Source organism: Vicugna pacos, chromosome 12 (assembly GCF_048564905.1).
Source record: "Vicugna pacos chromosome 12, VicPac4, whole genome shotgun sequence".
Taxonomy (NCBI): domain Eukaryota; kingdom Metazoa; phylum Chordata; class Mammalia; order Artiodactyla; family Camelidae; genus Vicugna; species Vicugna pacos.
In genome coordinates this window covers 30562010-30580074 of record NC_132998.1, presented here as the reverse complement: position 1 = coordinate 30580074, position 18065 = coordinate 30562010, and the positions used below count along the sequence as shown (strand labels likewise).

Below are 18065 nucleotides of genomic sequence, written 5' to 3'. Positions count from 1 at the left end.
GATTGCTCAGTTTAATAGTAGAGTACCCATATTGGGAAGGAAGTATAAAAATCTCCTGCCAGAGAAGGTACCCAAATGGTTAGGAAATATTTTAATCTGGAAACCATATAAATAGGTGATAAAAACTTAGATGTGTCCCCTGTTTGCTTAATCCATGGGTGAACTTGCTGTCTATTATTAAATAAACATTCTGCCATCACATTTTAGGGGGGATGTTACTCAGTCTAATAGTCCTCAGTTGAGAACACTGTAAGGGCTCATTTGCTAATTAGAGGCATCAGAGAATTCATGTACTTCCCCAAATGCCCCCTAATGGTAGTTGGTTCTTAATGACAGAGTCTGTCCTTTCCAGTTAGCCATGAAAATTAAAATAGTAAATTTCACAAGAAGATTGATAATACATACAGAGTAGAAATACTGCTTTTCTTCCTTCTTTCTTAGCCCAGTTGCCATTTATATGATCATTGAATTATTCAGAAGTAATCTCAGTACACTCCTTATGTTTCATGGAATGACGGCCATTTTAGTGTAAGATCTAAAGTTTTTTCAACCATAGGCAGATTCTTAACTGATGTTTTTATCCATTGAAAGCAATTACAGCCTTACTAAAAACACACATCCTACTTGACAGTCAGTCCTTCTATAATGTAATGTATGCATTTCTAAAAATCACTTATGCTGTATGAAGTCATGCAGTAAAAAACCATAGGGCTAATGAGGAAAGTGGGGGTTAAGGACACAACACTCAAAAAGTTTGTCAGGGACACATTTAAAAAAAAAAAACCAAATGATAAGAATGTAATAGTGAACCGTAGCGCAGTTTTATACATGTTAATGGTTAATAAATACTACAATAAATATGGCACTTTACCTTGAAAAGGACCTGAAATTGACTTGTAGAAGTGGTATCAGTAGTGTTGCAGCTTGTGAGCTATTGTGGAGTGGTAAAAGGAGGTTGTTTAAAATTGGATGGATAATTGTAATCTTTGATATGCACAGGTGGCTCATTTGAGATGGGCGAACTGAAGTAGCTGATAGCTGTTTGAGGTGTATGTGTGTGTCTTGTACCACCCTATCTGGCTCAGTTCAGCTGGGTGCAGTTTTCTGGATTCACCTAGTCTTTGCCATGAATAAAATCATGCACAAACATGAAATTTGTGTGACTGCTCTAATTGTCTCCTAATATATCAATTGCATTGGAACACATTCTTATTTTCCAAACAAGTGTTATAGTGAAACTGACTATACTGTTGTGAAATGACATCATCTTGGCCTGTCTGGAATTTGGATTTGGCTCTTATAACCATCTCTTATTTCTGTAGTAAAACCTCTGAAGGTATTGACACCTCTGACTGATCAGACTGTAAATCTTGGAAAAGAAATCTGCTTGAAGTGTGAAATCTCTGAAAATATAACAGGAAAATGGACTAAAAATGGCCTACCTGTTCAGGAGACTGACCGTCTAAAAGTTGTTCACAAAGGAAGGTAAGCAAACTAGGGCAATCTCAAAGTGAGGACGGGTCCCATTTTCACTTCTTCTGCTTCCTAAGTTACATGATTGGTAAGGATGTTGGAGAGTAGTCAGAGAGAGAGGATCTATTTCTGGTTCTTTGCTTCTGAATAGCAAGAGTATGTGATTGCTCTTGTATGTCATGTCATACCTGTCATCTTGTACCTGCACCTTTTACGGTAAGGTGCTGTGTTATTTCAAAACCCACTGACTGGGTCTTTCCATCTAAACATGAGGTTAGAGGAATGCTACTGGATTTTAACTGAAGAACTGGTCAAATTGGATTAACTGTCCTTAATAAGTATCACATGACCTTTCCACAACTTTTTTTTTGTAGGGGTGCATAATATCCTAGAATCTAACAAAGATGTAAGGCAGGGATTCTTGAACTTGAATCTGTGGATTCTTAGGAGATTGTGAATGAACTTCAGGGGCCCCTATATGTCCTCTGAAATTGTAAGCAAATTCTGTGCATACAAAAATACTTGCTTTTCTACAGAGAGAGGAGCCGTAGTGTCCATCAGATATGTACTGGTTCATGATGCCAATAAAGTTAAGAGCCAGTGCTCTTATGTAAGTATTTTATAATAACTATAAATGAAGCATAATCTTTAAAATTGTGGATCATTGTGCTGTACATCTGAAACTTATATAATATTGTACATGCAATATACGTCAATTAAAAAAAAAGAACTATTGCTCTTAGGTTTGCATAAAAAGCCAAAGTCAAGGTTATTCTTGGTAATTCTTGAATATTAAAGTATGGCATTAGAGACATGTTATCTTCTATCCTTTTTTAAGCTAGGAGATTAAAAAAGGCACAAGAAAATTTTACATAATAAGCAGGCTGTATTTGTAGAGATAATTTCGTATAACCCAAATAAATATTGAATGTGGATCTACAAGTAGGATAATTAAGGCTTCACAGTATTCTTGCCCTCTCTCCAGGCTGCACTAAGCAAGTTAATCAGATAAAACCAGATGTCTCCTCAGTTTGGATGCTACACAGTATTAATTTTTGCAAAGTCTTAGAAATATGTTTTTTTTCATTTCCTTAGAATCCACAAATTAGTGATAGCCAATGCTCTCATTGAGGATGAAGGTGATTATGTATTTACACCAGATTCCTACAATATTACTGTGCCTGCCAAAGTTCATGTTGTTGGTGAGTAGATAAAAGAAAGCATTGCAGAATTGTGTTCTTGTTTTTCTGCTTTTACTTACCTTGGATTTGTATCCAAATGTGATATTTAAAGAAAAAATACATGAATTGGTATTAACCACTAATCATAATAGTTGATTCTTAAGAAATCTTATAATGAAATAGTTTTGCAAGGTATCAGGCACCCACGACTTAGACTCCTCTTGTTGGTTACTACAAAATGTTGGTAGTAACTTAGACTCCTCTTGTTGGTTACTACAAAATGTTGGTTACTACCAGTGTTTAACACTAGCCAAATACTAGTCCAGATATTCACATGGAAATAACTGTCTGATAACAAAAACCGTGTTTAATATTCCAGATCCTCCTAAGATCATCCTGGATGGTCTCGATGCTGACAATACAGTGACAGTAATTGCAGGAAGCAAGCTTCGTCTAGAGATTCCCATCTCTGGAGAACCACCTCCTAAAGCCCTTTGGAGTCGATCAGATAAGGTTTGCTCTATACACACACACCCCTACTTGCACACACACCACACACACACTGCCCACCCCACTCCCTGCCCTCCATTAATGAGATGAAGGAAGAAGTCAAATTAATGTACAGTAAAGGTATAATTCCTTTAATAAAGAAAAGTCACAGATTTTCAGGCAAATATAACAACTATTCACTTACTTTTCACACTTCTGACCACCTACTATGTGACTAGGGCACGTTATTATGTATGGTGAAGGAGATCCCACCTTTCATTCTAATGGGTGTTGGGGAAAGGACTGGAAGAAAAATAGACAATGAATTATTAAATAAATAAAGGAACAAAATCACGTTAGATAGTATTAAGTGCTATGAAGTTTTAAAAATAAACAGGGTAATGTAATTAGCAAGTGACTGCAAGATGCATGACAACAGCCTTTATGAATGGCAATGAGGAGCCCATTGTGTGAAGATCAAAACAGAGATTTCCAGGTGATATCAACGCAAGTGCAAAGAATGAGAGGAGACAGTGAACTTGATGTGTTGGCGGTATAGAAAGAAAGCCAGTGTGGCTAGGGCAGAGGGAGTGAGGAGGAAAAGAATAAATAAGGTTGGAGTGGTAGTGTAGTGCCAGCTCAATTAAAGCTCTGCAGCTTCCTATATAAAGTGGTTCAGGGCCAGTAAAACTATTCCATATGACATTATAATTATAAAAATGTGTCATTATAGATTTGTCAAAACCCATAAGACATACAACACCAACAGTGAACCCTAATGTAAACCATGGACTTTTGATAATAATGATGTGTCAATGTGGGTTCATCAGTTATAATGCATGTACCACTCTGGTGGGGGGTGTCAGTAGTGGGGAAGATTGTGCATGTGTGGTGTGGGGCAGGGGTTATATGAGAACTCTTTGTATTTTTCCATTCAGTTTTGCAGGGAACTCAGCTGCTCTGAAAAAATAATTTATTTTTTTTAAAAAGTTGGGAAGTGTTTCCCCCTTTTCTGTTTTCTGGAAGAAAAAAGGAGAGCATTATTGAGCAATGGAACAACTTCAGGCAGTCAAATCTATGTATAATTGGAGTCCCCAGGAGGGGGACAGAAAAATATTAAAAAAATAATGGCCCCCAAATTTTCCAAATTTGATAAAAACTATAAAATCTCAGATACAAGCAGCTCATTAAAACCCAAGCATAAGGAACATTAAGAAAAGTACACCAAGACCCACTATCAAATTGCCTAAGAAAAAAAATCTTAAAAGTAGGCAGAGAAAAAAAGTCACATTAAATCTACAAGAACAAAGGCAAGGATGATGGCAGATCTCTCTGGAAGCAAGGCAGGTGAGAAGACAGAGGAGCAACAGGTTTAAAGGAAAGAAACTGTCAACCTGGAATTCTATACAGAGTAGAAATAATTTTAAAAAATGAAGGCAAAATAAAATTATTTTCAGATACACGAAAGTTGAAGGAGGTCATCTCCAGCAGATCTGTACTACAAAAAATTCTAAGAAATCCTAAAGTCAGAAGGACATGATACCAAGATGAAAACATTTTCACAAAGAAACTAAGAGTGTCAGAAATGGTAACTACTACATCGATAAACATACAAGGATTTTTCCTTATTATTTAAATATTTTTAAAAGATAATCAATGGTTTAAACAAAAACAGTAACAGTACACTGTGGGGCTTCTATTATAAGTGTAAGTAAAATCTACAGCAATGAAAACTTAAGGCCAAGAGGGGAGAAACAGAAGTAAGGATTGGAGATGGACATATGCTATTGTAAGTTACTTTTGCTGCATATGAAGCATTATAATATCACATGAAGGTAGACTATCCTGTAAACCCTAAAAGAACCACTAAAATAATAAAGAGCTATAGCTAATAAGCCAACAAAGGACATAAAATAGAAGCACAAAAAACATTGATCCAAAAAGACAGAGAGGCACAAAGAACAGATGGGACAAGAAGAAAACAAATAGCAAGGTGACAGAACTGCAAAGAAAAATAGATAAATCAGAGATTTCAATACTCTTCTCTCAATAGTTGGTAGAACAAGAAGACAATCTAAGGATATACAAAATTTGAGCAATGTTAGAAACTATCTTGATGTAGTTGACAGTTATAGAACACTCCACTGAACAAAGCAGAATGGGCATTATTTTAAAATACTTGTGGAAAATTTACCAAACCATAAATAAGTCTCAATAAATGTAAAAGGATTCAAGTCATGCAAGGTATGTTCTCCGACCACAATGTAATTAGACAATGATAACAGAAAGAATTGGAAATTTTCCAAATATTTAGAAACTAAGTAACTTAAAAAAAATAACAGATTAAAGAAGAAATCAGAAGGGAAATTAGCAAATATTTATGAACATACCGTATATCAAAATTTGTGAAATGCCACTTAATCAATACTGAATAGCCTTATGTCTATTAAATAAATGGAGTTTGTAGTTTAAAATCTTTAACAAAGAAATTTCCAGGTCTAGATGGCTTTATTGGAGAGTTCTACCAAACATTTAAGAAAAAAAATAATACAAAATCAACACAAACTCTTCCAGAAAATTGGAGAAGAAATAATAGGAATACTTCCCAATATAATCTTAAAGGCCAGTATTACCTTTATAGCAAAATCAGAAAAAAGATATTACAAGAAGAGAAAATTACAAATCATTATCACTCATGAACAAAGAGGAAAAAGTTCTAAACAGAATTTAGCAAACCAAATCCAAAAATACATAAAAGGAATAATAAATTATATCCACATAGGGTTTATCTCAGGAATGCAGAGGTAGGCTTAACATTTAAAAGTAAGTTAATGTAATTCACCATACTAACAAACCAGAGGAAAAAATGTGATCATCTCAATAGACAGAAAAACATTTGACAAAATTCAACATCCATTCCTAATAAAAATTTCTTAGCAACCTAGGAAGTGAGAGGAACTTCCTCAACGTGATAAAAGACAGCCATGAAAATCCTGCAACTATCATCCTACTTAACGGTGAGAGATTGACTGCTTCCCTCTAAGACCAGAAACAAGGGGGAGAAGTTGTTCACTCTCACCATTTCTGTTCAACATTGTACTGGTGGTTCTAGCCAGGGCAACCAACAAGAACAAGAAATAAAAGGCATCCATTTTGAAAAGGAAGGAGAACTGTCTTCATTTGCAGATAACATAATCACTAATGTAGGAAATCCAATGTAATCTTCAAAAAATCAACTAGAACAAATAACAACAGTACCCTTATTTGTAATGTTCGAAAGCTAAAAACAACACAAATTCCATCAATAAGTGAATGGATAAATTGTAGGAAATTCAATCAAGGGAACACTACTCAGTGATAAAAAGGAATGAATTGTTGATATGTGCAGCACCTTGGATGAGTCTCAAAATAATTATGCTGAGTGAAAGAAGCTGGACCAAAAAAAGAGTGTTTTTAAAAAAAACGTTAAAAAATCTGACCCAGGAATCCTGCTCCTGGGCATATATCCAGAAGGAACCCTACTTCAAAATGACGCCTGCACCCCAATGTTCATAGCAGCACTATTTACAATAGCCAAGACATGGAAACAGCCTAAATGTCCATCAACAGATGACTGGATAAAGACGCTGTGGTATATTTATACAATGGAATACTACTCAGCCATAAAAGCCAACAACATAACACCATTTGCAGCAACATAGATGTTCCTGGAGAATTTCATTCTAAGTGAAGTAAGCCAGAAAGAGAAAGAAAAATACCATATGAGATCGCTCTTATGTGGAATCTAAAAAAAAAATAAAATAAAGCATAAATACAAAACAGAAATAGACTCATAGACATAGAATACAAACTTGTGGTTGCCAAGGGGGCAGAGGGTGGGAAGGGATAGACGGGATTTCAAAATTGTAGAATAGATAAACAAGATTATACTGTATAGCACAGGGAAATATACTCAAGGCCTTACGGTAGCTCACAGAGAAAAAAATGTGACTATATATATGTTCATGTATAACTGAAAAATTGTGCTTTACAATGGAATTTGACACAACATTGTACAATGATTATAAATCAATAAAAATGTTAAAAAAAAAAAGCTGACAATACCAAATGCCAGCAAAGATATAGAACAATTAAACTCTCATACATTGCTGGTGGGAATGCAAAATGGGACATCCACTTTGGAAAACAATTTGGTAGTTTTTTATAATGTTGAATATACACTTACCATACAACTCTACAATGCTGTTCCTAGATAATTTACCCAAAAGAAATTAAATACATGTCCACACAAAAACATTTACAAGAATGTTTATAGCAGCTTTATTTATAATTGTCAAAACTTGGAAACACCTCAGAAGTCCAGTTGTATAAGCATACGGTTTGTATATATAGAAACCAAACGCACATGGAATGTGCAATGGAATGCTACTCATCCAATGAAAGGAATGTACTAGTAATATATGCAGCAACACGGATCAATCTAAAAAGCGTCATGCTAAGGGAAAAAATACACACTCAGAAAATTACATACTGTTTGATTCCCGTTATGTGACATTCTGGAAAAGGGGAAAACAAAAGGGGCAAATAACAGACAAGTAGTTGCCAGGGACTAGAGTGTGGGGTTAGTAGGTTGAATGCCAAGGATCATGGGACACTGTCAGAGGTGATCTTGATTATGGTGGTGGTTACACAATCACATATATTTGATAAAATTTATAGAACTGTATATCTGAAAAGTGTGAATTTTACTATAGGTAAATTATAGCACAACAAACAAAATAAAATATGGAAAACTGAAAAGGATAGTGTAACACCACCCTAAGTAAATATTTTTCTTTTTGCATAAAAAAAGCAGAACATCTTTTATAATCTTAAGATTAAGATTTGGCTAATAGGAGGAAATTTTGTTCTATTGTAAACCAAGAATTACAAAAACCCATTTCAAGGATTCTTACTGTTGTCACAATCTTAGGCTGTTAAAGACTTATAAGGCCTAATCCAGGAGTAGAGTTAACAATAGTTAGTGGTAAATTACCAAGTTTCTAAATTACCTTGACCTTCTCTGTTTTTCCTCTTTGTATATTGGCTGTCCATTGTGTCATAGAAGACATGGCCTGGAAATCAGAAAAACGTGATGCTACTTCAAATTTCTGGTTTAAGGTAGAAGGAAGGGAAGAAATGAAGGAGAAGGAGGAGAAAAAGGAGAAAAGAAAGAAAATATAATAGAAGTCTCAACCTCAGTCTGTCTTTACTTTGGGAATTAGATGTTCATTTTTTTGTGTCCATTTGGAAGGAAAAATCCATATTCAACAAAGTTGGCACTGCAGCCTCCTTCAACCCCTTTCAGTATTTTTAAATTTCCAAGACATCTAAGGAAATGAACAAATCATTATTTAGTTTCTGATATGAGTTTAAGTAGTTCTAATTCTCGTTCAAAGAAACTCCTCTCCTAGGATGACACCTCTGTACTGATATTTTTGTTCCTCCGACTTTCTTGTCAGGGAGTTAACCGTCAGTGAACTTTGGAGTCAGATCTCAGTTCTACCACTTCTTAGCCAGGCAGCCTTGGGCCACAGTTTTCTCATGTGTAAAATGGGATGGCAGTGCCTTTGTCCCTGGAGTTGGTGGAGGACTAAACTTAGAACACAGATTTCAGGCATTAGCACCATGCTCAGCTGAAGTTTTGAGGCACTCTGGGGTCGTTGTTTTGTCTGTGTGGGTTGGGCCACATTGTGCTCCTTTTCATGTAGGCTATCATGGAGGGCAGTGGCCGAATAAGAGCAGAATCCTACCCTGACAGCAGCACTCTGGTTATTGACGTAGCAGAAAGAGACGACTCTGGTGTTTACAACATCAGTCTGAAAAATGAAGCTGGGGAAGCACATGCAAGCATCAAGATTAAAGTTGTGGGTAAGTCCTCTGAGTCAACAAGCTTCTACAATCAAGCTGACAGGTCTAGATCCAGGGTAGACTTTGTGAGCCCTTGGTTCACTCAGCTTTTCTGGGAAGCCAACAAAGAAACACACGGTATAGCTCTATTTTACAGATCACCGCCTATCTTTTTCCCTTTGCCACTTTGCTTGTCTGTCTTTCTCTTTTCTTTCCTTGTTTTTCCTTTTCCTTTCCTCCTCTTTCTTTTTCTTTCTCTTCTTTTTTCTTGCCTAGAGGACTAATTGCAGGAATGCGTAGCTAAAGTTAGCCATTTGGGGTTGCTGTCATTAGCTCTCCATTATTCCTTTCCAGTGCCCTAAATCACTAAAACACAATTGCTAAATAATTTCCAACATCACACTCATTGTAGAGGAATAAGATCTGCTTTGGTCCTTAGACAGCCAGCTAAGTACATTTTTCCTAATTCTGAAACCAAGTGAAATGAGTCTGGCAGATTACTCCTGTTCCCAAGTCTCATAATCTCTTCATCTCACTTCAGTTTTCCTTCAGAAACATTTCAAATTGACCAAAAACTAAGGTCACTTTATTAGGTGCTGAACTGTATTTGTAAGACATGATACCTTGCTTTGGGTTGGATTTCTACCAGTCACCATCTTGAATCTTCCAACTGATAAAAAATTGACAATAATTAGCTCTTGATTCAGTTCTGCTGGGAGTTCACTTTGTAGTTAAAAAACAAAAGCAAAAGCAAAATCACATCCAATATTTAGGCAATAATTTCTTAATTGCCATTTTCAAGGTAAAGAGCAAGAGTCTTGGGTTTCATGTGGTTCTCTAATGTGACACTGGTTGGAAGGATCTGGAGACATTATTATTTTTCTTTTTATTGGGCTCACCTCCTCTGAGTCCATATGGAGCATGACTTTGTGCCCACATTAGTTACCAAGTGCATTTTAGTAAACATAGAAAAGTAATCAGAAATAACATCCCTTCTAGGATTATCACCAAAAAACATATTTTCCTTTCTGCTCTCGCTCACTCAATTTTATTTTATTCTATTTTTTGTTTGCTACAGACATCCCTGATCCTCCAGTGGCACCGAGTGTGACAGATGTGGGAGATGACTGGTGCATCATGAACTGGGAGCCTCCTGTCTACGATGGCGGGTCCCCAATCTTAGGTAGCTGCGTGCTGGTCAGTCTGTGGAACTGCCAGTGGAGTTGGTGTCCTCTTCATGCACATTAGTACAAAGCACATTTTAAAGGATTGCATTTACAAGAAAACCTTTAAATACCCATTCAAATTGAAATATATCTGGGGATGCTCTATAAATACTTGAGATTTAAATAACTTTAATGAATATCATCTAACTGCCTGTTCTCTTTTTTGTTTGACATTTGCATTCAATATCTAACTTTGTGACAACCCTAAGTCTAACTTTGTTCTAGTCAGCAAATGCCTAGTTCCATAGAGTTATGTCTATGAAGAAATTTCTTTTAGAGTTAAATACTGAGAAGAATTTGCTTCCCCTGTGAAACAAGAATTTTTTTCTACTTGCTAATAATGAAACTCACAAAACTGGTTATTTCCCCTTTCTTACCTACATTGCTGGGACCCACAGCCACATCTATTGCTCAAATAGAGTGATTGTGTACATTTCTATGGCCTACATATCTGTGATCTGTTTTTCTCTCTTCTCTTCCTAGTACAATTAAAAAAAAATAACAGGACTCTTATTTTTACATATATGCTATGATGTTAATATTGATATTCCTTATATTCCCACTCTCAAACAACTGATAGAATAAGATGAGTTAAAAAAAACACATACATACATACATACATGACTATTTCCCTTAGAGTGCTGAGAATATGGGAAGTTTTAAGAATTCTAATATCTGACAAAGTTAATTTTGGAGACCAAGTGAAAAAACCTCAGTTTCCATTTTGTGTCACTGCAGGATACTTCATTGAGAGGAAAAAGAAACAAAGCTCCAGATGGATGAGGCTGAATTTTGATCTCTGCAAAGAAACCACCTTTGAGCCCAAGAAGATGATTGAAGGTGTGGCCTACGAGGTCCGCATCTTTGCTGTCAATGCCGTTGGCATCTCCAAGCCCAGTATGCCCTCCAAGCCTTTTGTTCCATTGGGTGAGTCAAGAGAGGCGTGCCTTCGTCATGCAAATCATTGCCCCAGATTGTGACTGCTTCCTTCCAGCGTCTAACTGGAACAGACCTGGGAGCTTCTTAGAGTGGTGAATGAGCAGGAATTTAGAAGTGGTTAGGGGCAGTTTTCTAAGAAATTAAAAGACAACATGATCGAGTTGAATGCCTTCATAATGTAGGCCCTGGAATTTATTTCCACAATTCCAAGAACAGCTGCAGGTGGCTCCAGTTGCCACTGCCCACTGAAAACATGTAGCTGAGCCTGTTGACACAGGCCGGCTCCCATTTGTCCTTCTCAAGGTGTCACCCAGCACCGTGGTGTAAACACTATAACTACAACAAACTGAGATCAATTCAACAAAACTCTCCTGAAAACGACTGTCTATGCTGTACAATCACACCTTAAATGTCATCTGTTGAACCAAAAAAGTCAGTTCAGTAAAGGCAAGAAACAGAACATAAGATGTATCCACGATTTTATAGTCATGAAGTACGCTTTTCAATAGAAAGAAGATTTAGTACAAGAGCTTGCACTTTCAAGTTAAAAAGTCATGGGAAATTTACTCTAGATCATTAGATCTCAAACTTTGACTTTTTCCACTTCCTTGGGCCTCCCGGCCTCCCACACCAGCCTCACAAATGGAGGGGAAGTGTGGCAGCATTTCTAAAACATTTTCCATGTCTAGCAGATCCTTTCTTTATACACAGCATAGGCTCAAGGAGTCTTCATTGAATTTTATTAAGATGTGGGTCTTCTGTGTATGTTTTTATTTGTATCCTAGTTCATTTTATTACAGTTCCTCTGTCATAATTCTACAGTTAATAATTTCTTCTTTTTCACTTTCTTTTATCTCTCAAGCTGTAACCAGCCCTCCTACTCTTCTGACTGTTGACTCTGTAACTGACACCACTGTCACAATGAAGTGGCGACCCCCAGACCACATCGGTGCAGCAGGTTTAGATGGCTATGTGCTAGAGTATTGCTTTGAAGGAAGTAAGTACAACTTACTTAAAACGAATACCATCATCAATAGGTGAGCTATGCCCCCCCTTTCTTTTGTCTCTTTCTTGGGAACTCATCTCCTTCCTATTGAAAATGACAAAAAGGCAAAGATCATCTTTCTAAGATAAATAAAAAATTTAGCCTTTCTTTGATACTTGATGCTAACAAATTGAGATCTCAAAAATACCCTAGCTAGGTTCCCAGACTGGACAACACAGCTGATCCAAGACACAGGAGGAAGGGATTCTGACAAAACTTCTTGAATTGGTGGAATTAAAATGTACCAAAGCAAAATAAAAGTCTAGTTAGCGAGTTGGAAATTCTAAACTCTGTACTGATAAGAGATTAGCTGCCAACAGCGCTGCCTATTTCTGGGTATAAGAGAGACTATATATTTGACTATCTAGTGATGATTGCCTGCCTTCTTAAAGGAAAAAAAATAATAATCAAGGACAACTTTCAGTGTTTAATGGAATCAGCATTAAATCCCTGAGAGTGTAAGAAATAGATTCAACACGTGGCAGTAACTTGTCTCCAAGACGTGTGTATAAAAATTTAATCACAAATTTAAAAGGGGAAGAAAAACGGGAAAAAATCGCTGATAGAAATAATAGAAAAACAGAAAATGATACAAGAAAGTATGGGCCAGAGTGTACCTAAAACCAAAAAAGATTTGCAATCCACTGGAAGGCTCTTGTGTTTTTTGATTTCTTACTTGTCGTGATGTGGAAATGAGTGAATAAAATGGCACCAGCTCTGGACTTGGGCTCCGCTCTAGAATTCTGGATGATGGTAGGTAAACCATCCACCAGGGAGGCTTGTTCTGATTTCCACAAATGATCGGCCAAGACTTGACATCTAAGAAAACTCTTTGGACCCCAAACTTTAACATGGATCTTAACGTGAAGGAAAGAGTGACTACAGAGCACATATGGGAAACCAAGAATATGAACATCTCCCCAGAAGGAAAACCTCTATGGAGAAGAAACTTCTTATGAAGAAAAAACTGCAGAAAAAGAAGTCCCAGGGCCCTGGGTGGGGCCTCCATGGAAATGACCACCATTGGTCGGGAGGGTAGAAGTGGAGGGGGAAATAAAACATCCTGGTAACACTTGGTTCCACTCACATCTACTCACTGTCAGAGTGAGCGATTTTTCCAGGGCTTAGAAAGCCACTAAGCAGAACCAGTCGGGGCATTATAAGACAGTTCCCAGAGTTATCCCCGTGTGGGAGGGGGGCACTGTCACTAAGGCAACAGATGAATTCTTGAGCACTTGAGAATATGGTTTATTCCCTTTCTATTCCCCTTCCCCCATTTCAAAAAATCACGCTCTCTTATTTATATCACCTGGCCAGCAGAGTCCCCCCAATCTCAGGTGTGATGTGGCTGCTGAACACGAATCTTTTGTGTATGTATGAAACAGAGCAAATTCTTTACTCTTTTCTTTCTGATAGGTTTAAAAAGTAAGAAGATACAGCAAAATGATAAATGGCTGTCATTTTGATGTTACCCACCTTAGATAAAATACAACGAAGTGTATTTTACATAATTTTGTGTGTGGTCTGTGTAGATATATATGTATACCCGTATATACATATATATATGTACACAGTCATTATTATGTATATATTTTGCCACGTAACGTTTTGGAATTAGCTTTCTATGGAAGTTCTTTCATAACGTGTTTATCTTTCTTCTTGCAGTCTTTTCTTACTTCCTTTATGTGGCTGCCCTAGTCTTCATTCTCTTTTAATGGCTGTTGTCCTCCAGACTAATTTTCTGTAGTGTTTGATGCTTTTAGATACGTCAGGTTTTATTCTGTAAGAGAGTTCTTTCTTTTACAAGATCGTGTGTTGGTTTGGACTCTGCCTTTCTCTTGGTTTTTATTTTATTTTGTAATGCCTGCACCATTTTACTCTTCTTTGTTTTCTTTCTTCTCTCAGTTCTTTTCTTTCTTAAAAATTCTCCTCATGTATTAAATAACTTTCACGTTCCTTTACCATACCCTGGTCACCAGTTTCTTTCTGTTTCCCTCAAGCAGTTCAAATGTGATGGGATGTTTTTGTTTCTCTCTGGTCTTGTTTCGTCCTGTTTTCTCTTGAAATTTTCTCCTATCCTAGTCTTCATTCTTTCATGCACGTTTTCTCAGTCTCCTGTTTCACTTTCTCATCAACTGTCTCTTGATTATGAAAATACCAACATAGTAGCTCCCAAGCCCACCATTGGCTTACAGATGTATCTCTTTTTCAAAGTTCTAAGTAATTTTTATCCTCCACGTGCCCTCCTAGCCACCAGGATATTCTGGCTTGCTGCTCCTTCTCCCTCATACCCCTAGAAGGGTTGGAATAACAGAGGAGAAGGTTTCAAGGGAGGCCAGTTCAGTCCCCACTCCTCTGCTCTGTTCCTGATAATCTAGATGGTCATCATCCTACACCAGTGGGGTCCACCCACAAACACTCTGTGAGCCAGCAACGGCCCCTCCACCCACGCGGAAGGTGGGAACCCAGGTCGGCTCAATTTGCTTGACCAAGAGCTTGTCATGGCAACAAGGGGCTGCCTCCTGGGCTGCTGGGCCAGTTTCCATTTCCAATGGAGAACATTTTCATTTCCTGGTAAGACAGAGCTGGCCTTACCACAAGTGTTCTCACCTCCAGACTCTGATGTGTAAGCCCCACAGTGGGAGAACTGTGTTCCCAGGGGACCCACAGGTCCCTCTCGGGCTGAGGTGGCAGGGACAGGAGCAAGGGTAGACTGTTCCGCTGCGCGCTGCTCCCCTGTGGAGTCCAGGACCTGCTACTCCTTTCTCTTCAGGGTCTTGCTTTGTTCTTCTCTACCTCTTGTTCCCACAGCTGAAGGAGCCCCAGTCTCTTTTCTACTCCTCTTCTCTGTGGCAGGTGCCTCAGGGCAAAAAAAAACACAGTCTGAACAGAGCAGGCTGTGCCCCTCCTGAGGAATCCCCCCTCCTCTAATGTGTTTGGTCTCTTCCGTCACTGTCCTGAAGACAAGTATCTTTGCATACTTTGCATACTTTACTAACAGAGAATGCTGACTACTGATACGATATTCTTCTGGTGTGAAAGTGGGTGTCTGTAATTAATTTTAATGACGGATTCTCAAAGGTACATCAGCAAAACAGTCTGATGAAAATGGGGAGGCTGCATATGATCTACCAGGTAAAGTATTCTATGAAAGCTCTCAACCTTTCTTACTGTCTGCTAAAGTTTCTGGGAATGTTTCATGACTGAGCATGAAGTCCACCCACCACCCACACACAAAAAGGCCCTTAGAGATGGAGGGGGAGGGCGGGAAGTGAGTTAATAATGTGGGATCCAAGCCTTCTTTTTGTTCCCTGTGGGCATAATAATGCATAAAATGCATAATAATGCATTTCCCTGAAATGTCTGTAAAACCTGGATGCTGGGTTTAAATTTTCTTGATATAGGTACAGCTACCAAAAGTGTTTTTAAAAAATTAGAAGTTTTGAAGGAGGTGAAAGACTGTGCCAGTTCCTTATGAGGTCGTGGCTTCTGAGCGGTGTTTCCTCTTTGCCGTGGTTAAAAGCTTCTTTTCTCCATATGTGGAGCATGATCAGATTTCCCATGCTCACAGTTGTGTCTTACAGTAATAAGCCAGCCAGATAAAACAGATTATATGACTATAAAGGTCAGTGTCTCTCATTCATAAGAACAGCATTTTCCTGTTTTTCTGAACTTAAACATGTATAGATGATTAACTATCATGGTTACATCAACTGTAAAAATACACTTTGTAAAACTGAATTGGAATAAATTTATTTAAAATTCCTGGGACATTTACTGTTGTTCAGGATGCTCTAGTATCCTGAGTAAGAGGTTTTTTAGAAATAGCAGAATCTGATTATCATTCTTCCTCTTATTTACATTAGCCATTCTAGGCCATTTTTCATTTAAATATGAAGAATGCCGAGCCATATAGTCTGAGTCCAGACCAAAATCGTATTCCCTCGAAATGATTTAATTTTGAGCAAAATACTGATTTGGAGTCGACTGTTCAACAGGATGATTTCTTTCACTAACTATCACTCCCCCTTCTTTTCTTTTCTTTTTTTAATGGAATTTAGCTGATGACTGGATAGTGGCAAACACAGAACTGATCGACAAGACCAAGTTCACCATCACAGGTCTGCCAACGGACTCAAGGATCTTTGTGCGTGTGAAGGCTGTGAATGCCGCTGGCGCCAGCGAGCCCAAGTACTACTCGCAGCCCATCCTCGTGAAGGAAATCATAGGTGGGGGCAAGGCTTTCGAAACTTTGTTCCCATTTCACATGGTTTGCTTCTTTTATTTTAACCTCTTTCTCTCTCAAAACCTACTATTTTGTTGACATTCTTTTATGGTAATATCTCTTCCTGGGAGTTAGCAACGAAAAAAATAGCCCTTTACTGGTGTAGGAAGTCAGCTTGTGGCTTATAACATGGTATGAGGAACAGAGAACCTCACCAGGTTCCGACAGTGGACAGAGAGAGAGAGAGAGAAAAGCTAGTGCAGACAATCTATACAGCAGCAAAATGGCTCTGATGGATCTGTGAAGTCAAAACCATTTTCACAATAATATGAACACATTGTTTTCCCTTTTTTGTATTTGACATCTGCACTGATGATGCAAAAGCAATGGTGCGTAAAACTGCTGATGCCTTAATCCACACCACCAAATTGTCTCATGCTTCCTGTCTTCCTCACCACCATGCACTCGCAATTAAAATAAAAGGGCCAGTTTTGCCTTGGAGTGTTCTTGATGAGGCATAAAAATTATTAATGCCTTTAAACCTTGGTTCTTGAGTACACCTTTTCCCCAGAGTCTGTGACAATGAAATGCAAAGTAGATGTAAAGCTCTCTGCTCTATACCATGGTACAGTGGTCATCTCCGGGAAAAGCACTTATTCAACTGAGTTAGAGGCTGAACTAGTGACCTTTTTTTATGAAACTCCATTGTTCCTTGAAAGAAGGATAGAGCGACAAACTGGCTAGTCAGACTTGGGCATTTGGCAGACATATTCTAGAAAATGAATGGAATGAACCTGTCACTTCATGGAAAACAACTTACAGTATTGTCATCTTGTCAATGAAAAAATATAAGCTTTAAAGCAAGAAATCAGAATTTTGGAAAACGGATATCCACCATCATGGACTTGACAGCTTTCCAAGGCTTAGAAACTTTTTCAATGAACTAGGTGGTGATATTAATTAATCTAATTTTTGATATCAGATAATACCATGTTTCAACCTTTGGAAGATCTGCATAATTCAGTGAAGCAGCATTTTCCAAATGACCAGTGCATGTTTAAAAATCTTGTATGTGTAAAAGATACATTCAAAATGGAAGATGGACCAATGGATTTTAATATAACAGAGTCTAAAAAGTTCATAGAAGGTTTCAGATTCCACATTGTAGCTAACCCTTAAGACATTACATTTTATTGTGCTTTAGTGTAGAATCAAAGAGGAATACCCACAATTGTCTGTAAGGTTTATTAAAATATTCCTCCTGTCTGTGTGAAGCTAAATTTTCTCCATGTGCCTCAGCCCATACAGCTTATTGCAACAGACTAATGGCAGAAACAAATATGAGAGTTCAGCTGTCCTCTATTAAATCAGACATTAAAGAGATTTGCCTAATTAATAAAGTAATGCTACTCAAATCGCAAATTTTCGTTGATGTAAAATATGGTTGCTTTCATTAAAATGTCATTTATGTTATTTTTCAATAAGTACATAAATATTTCAACATTTCTTGGTTTTAATTTCTAATATGGTAAATACTATAGATACAGTCCATGTAATCAAAAGCTTTTCGGGGCTTTTGGTTATTTTTAAGAGTGTAA

The 18065-nt window shown here is 37.5% G+C and overlaps 1 protein-coding gene across 7 annotated transcripts in view; it reads left to right on the top strand.

Moving 5' to 3' along the window:
* The window catches only part of MYBPC1 (myosin binding protein C1), a 124702-nt gene that overhangs the window by 89480 nt on the left and 17157 nt on the right, over positions 1-18065 (top strand). For all 7 annotated transcript variants that reach the window (XM_072973116.1, XM_072973117.1, XM_072973115.1 and 4 more), the window contains 8 exons: positions 1323-1485; positions 2569-2675; positions 3034-3167; positions 8894-9053; positions 10111-10215; positions 10997-11185; positions 12060-12194; positions 16304-16471. In XM_072973116.1, coding sequence (XP_072829217.1) covers positions 1323-1485; positions 2569-2675; positions 3034-3167; positions 8894-9053; positions 10111-10215; positions 10997-11185; positions 12060-12194; positions 16304-16471 — 1161 coding nt within the window. The remainder of the gene's footprint in view (positions 1-1322; positions 1486-2568; positions 2676-3033; positions 3168-8893; positions 9054-10110; positions 10216-10996; positions 11186-12059; positions 12195-16303; positions 16472-18065) is intronic.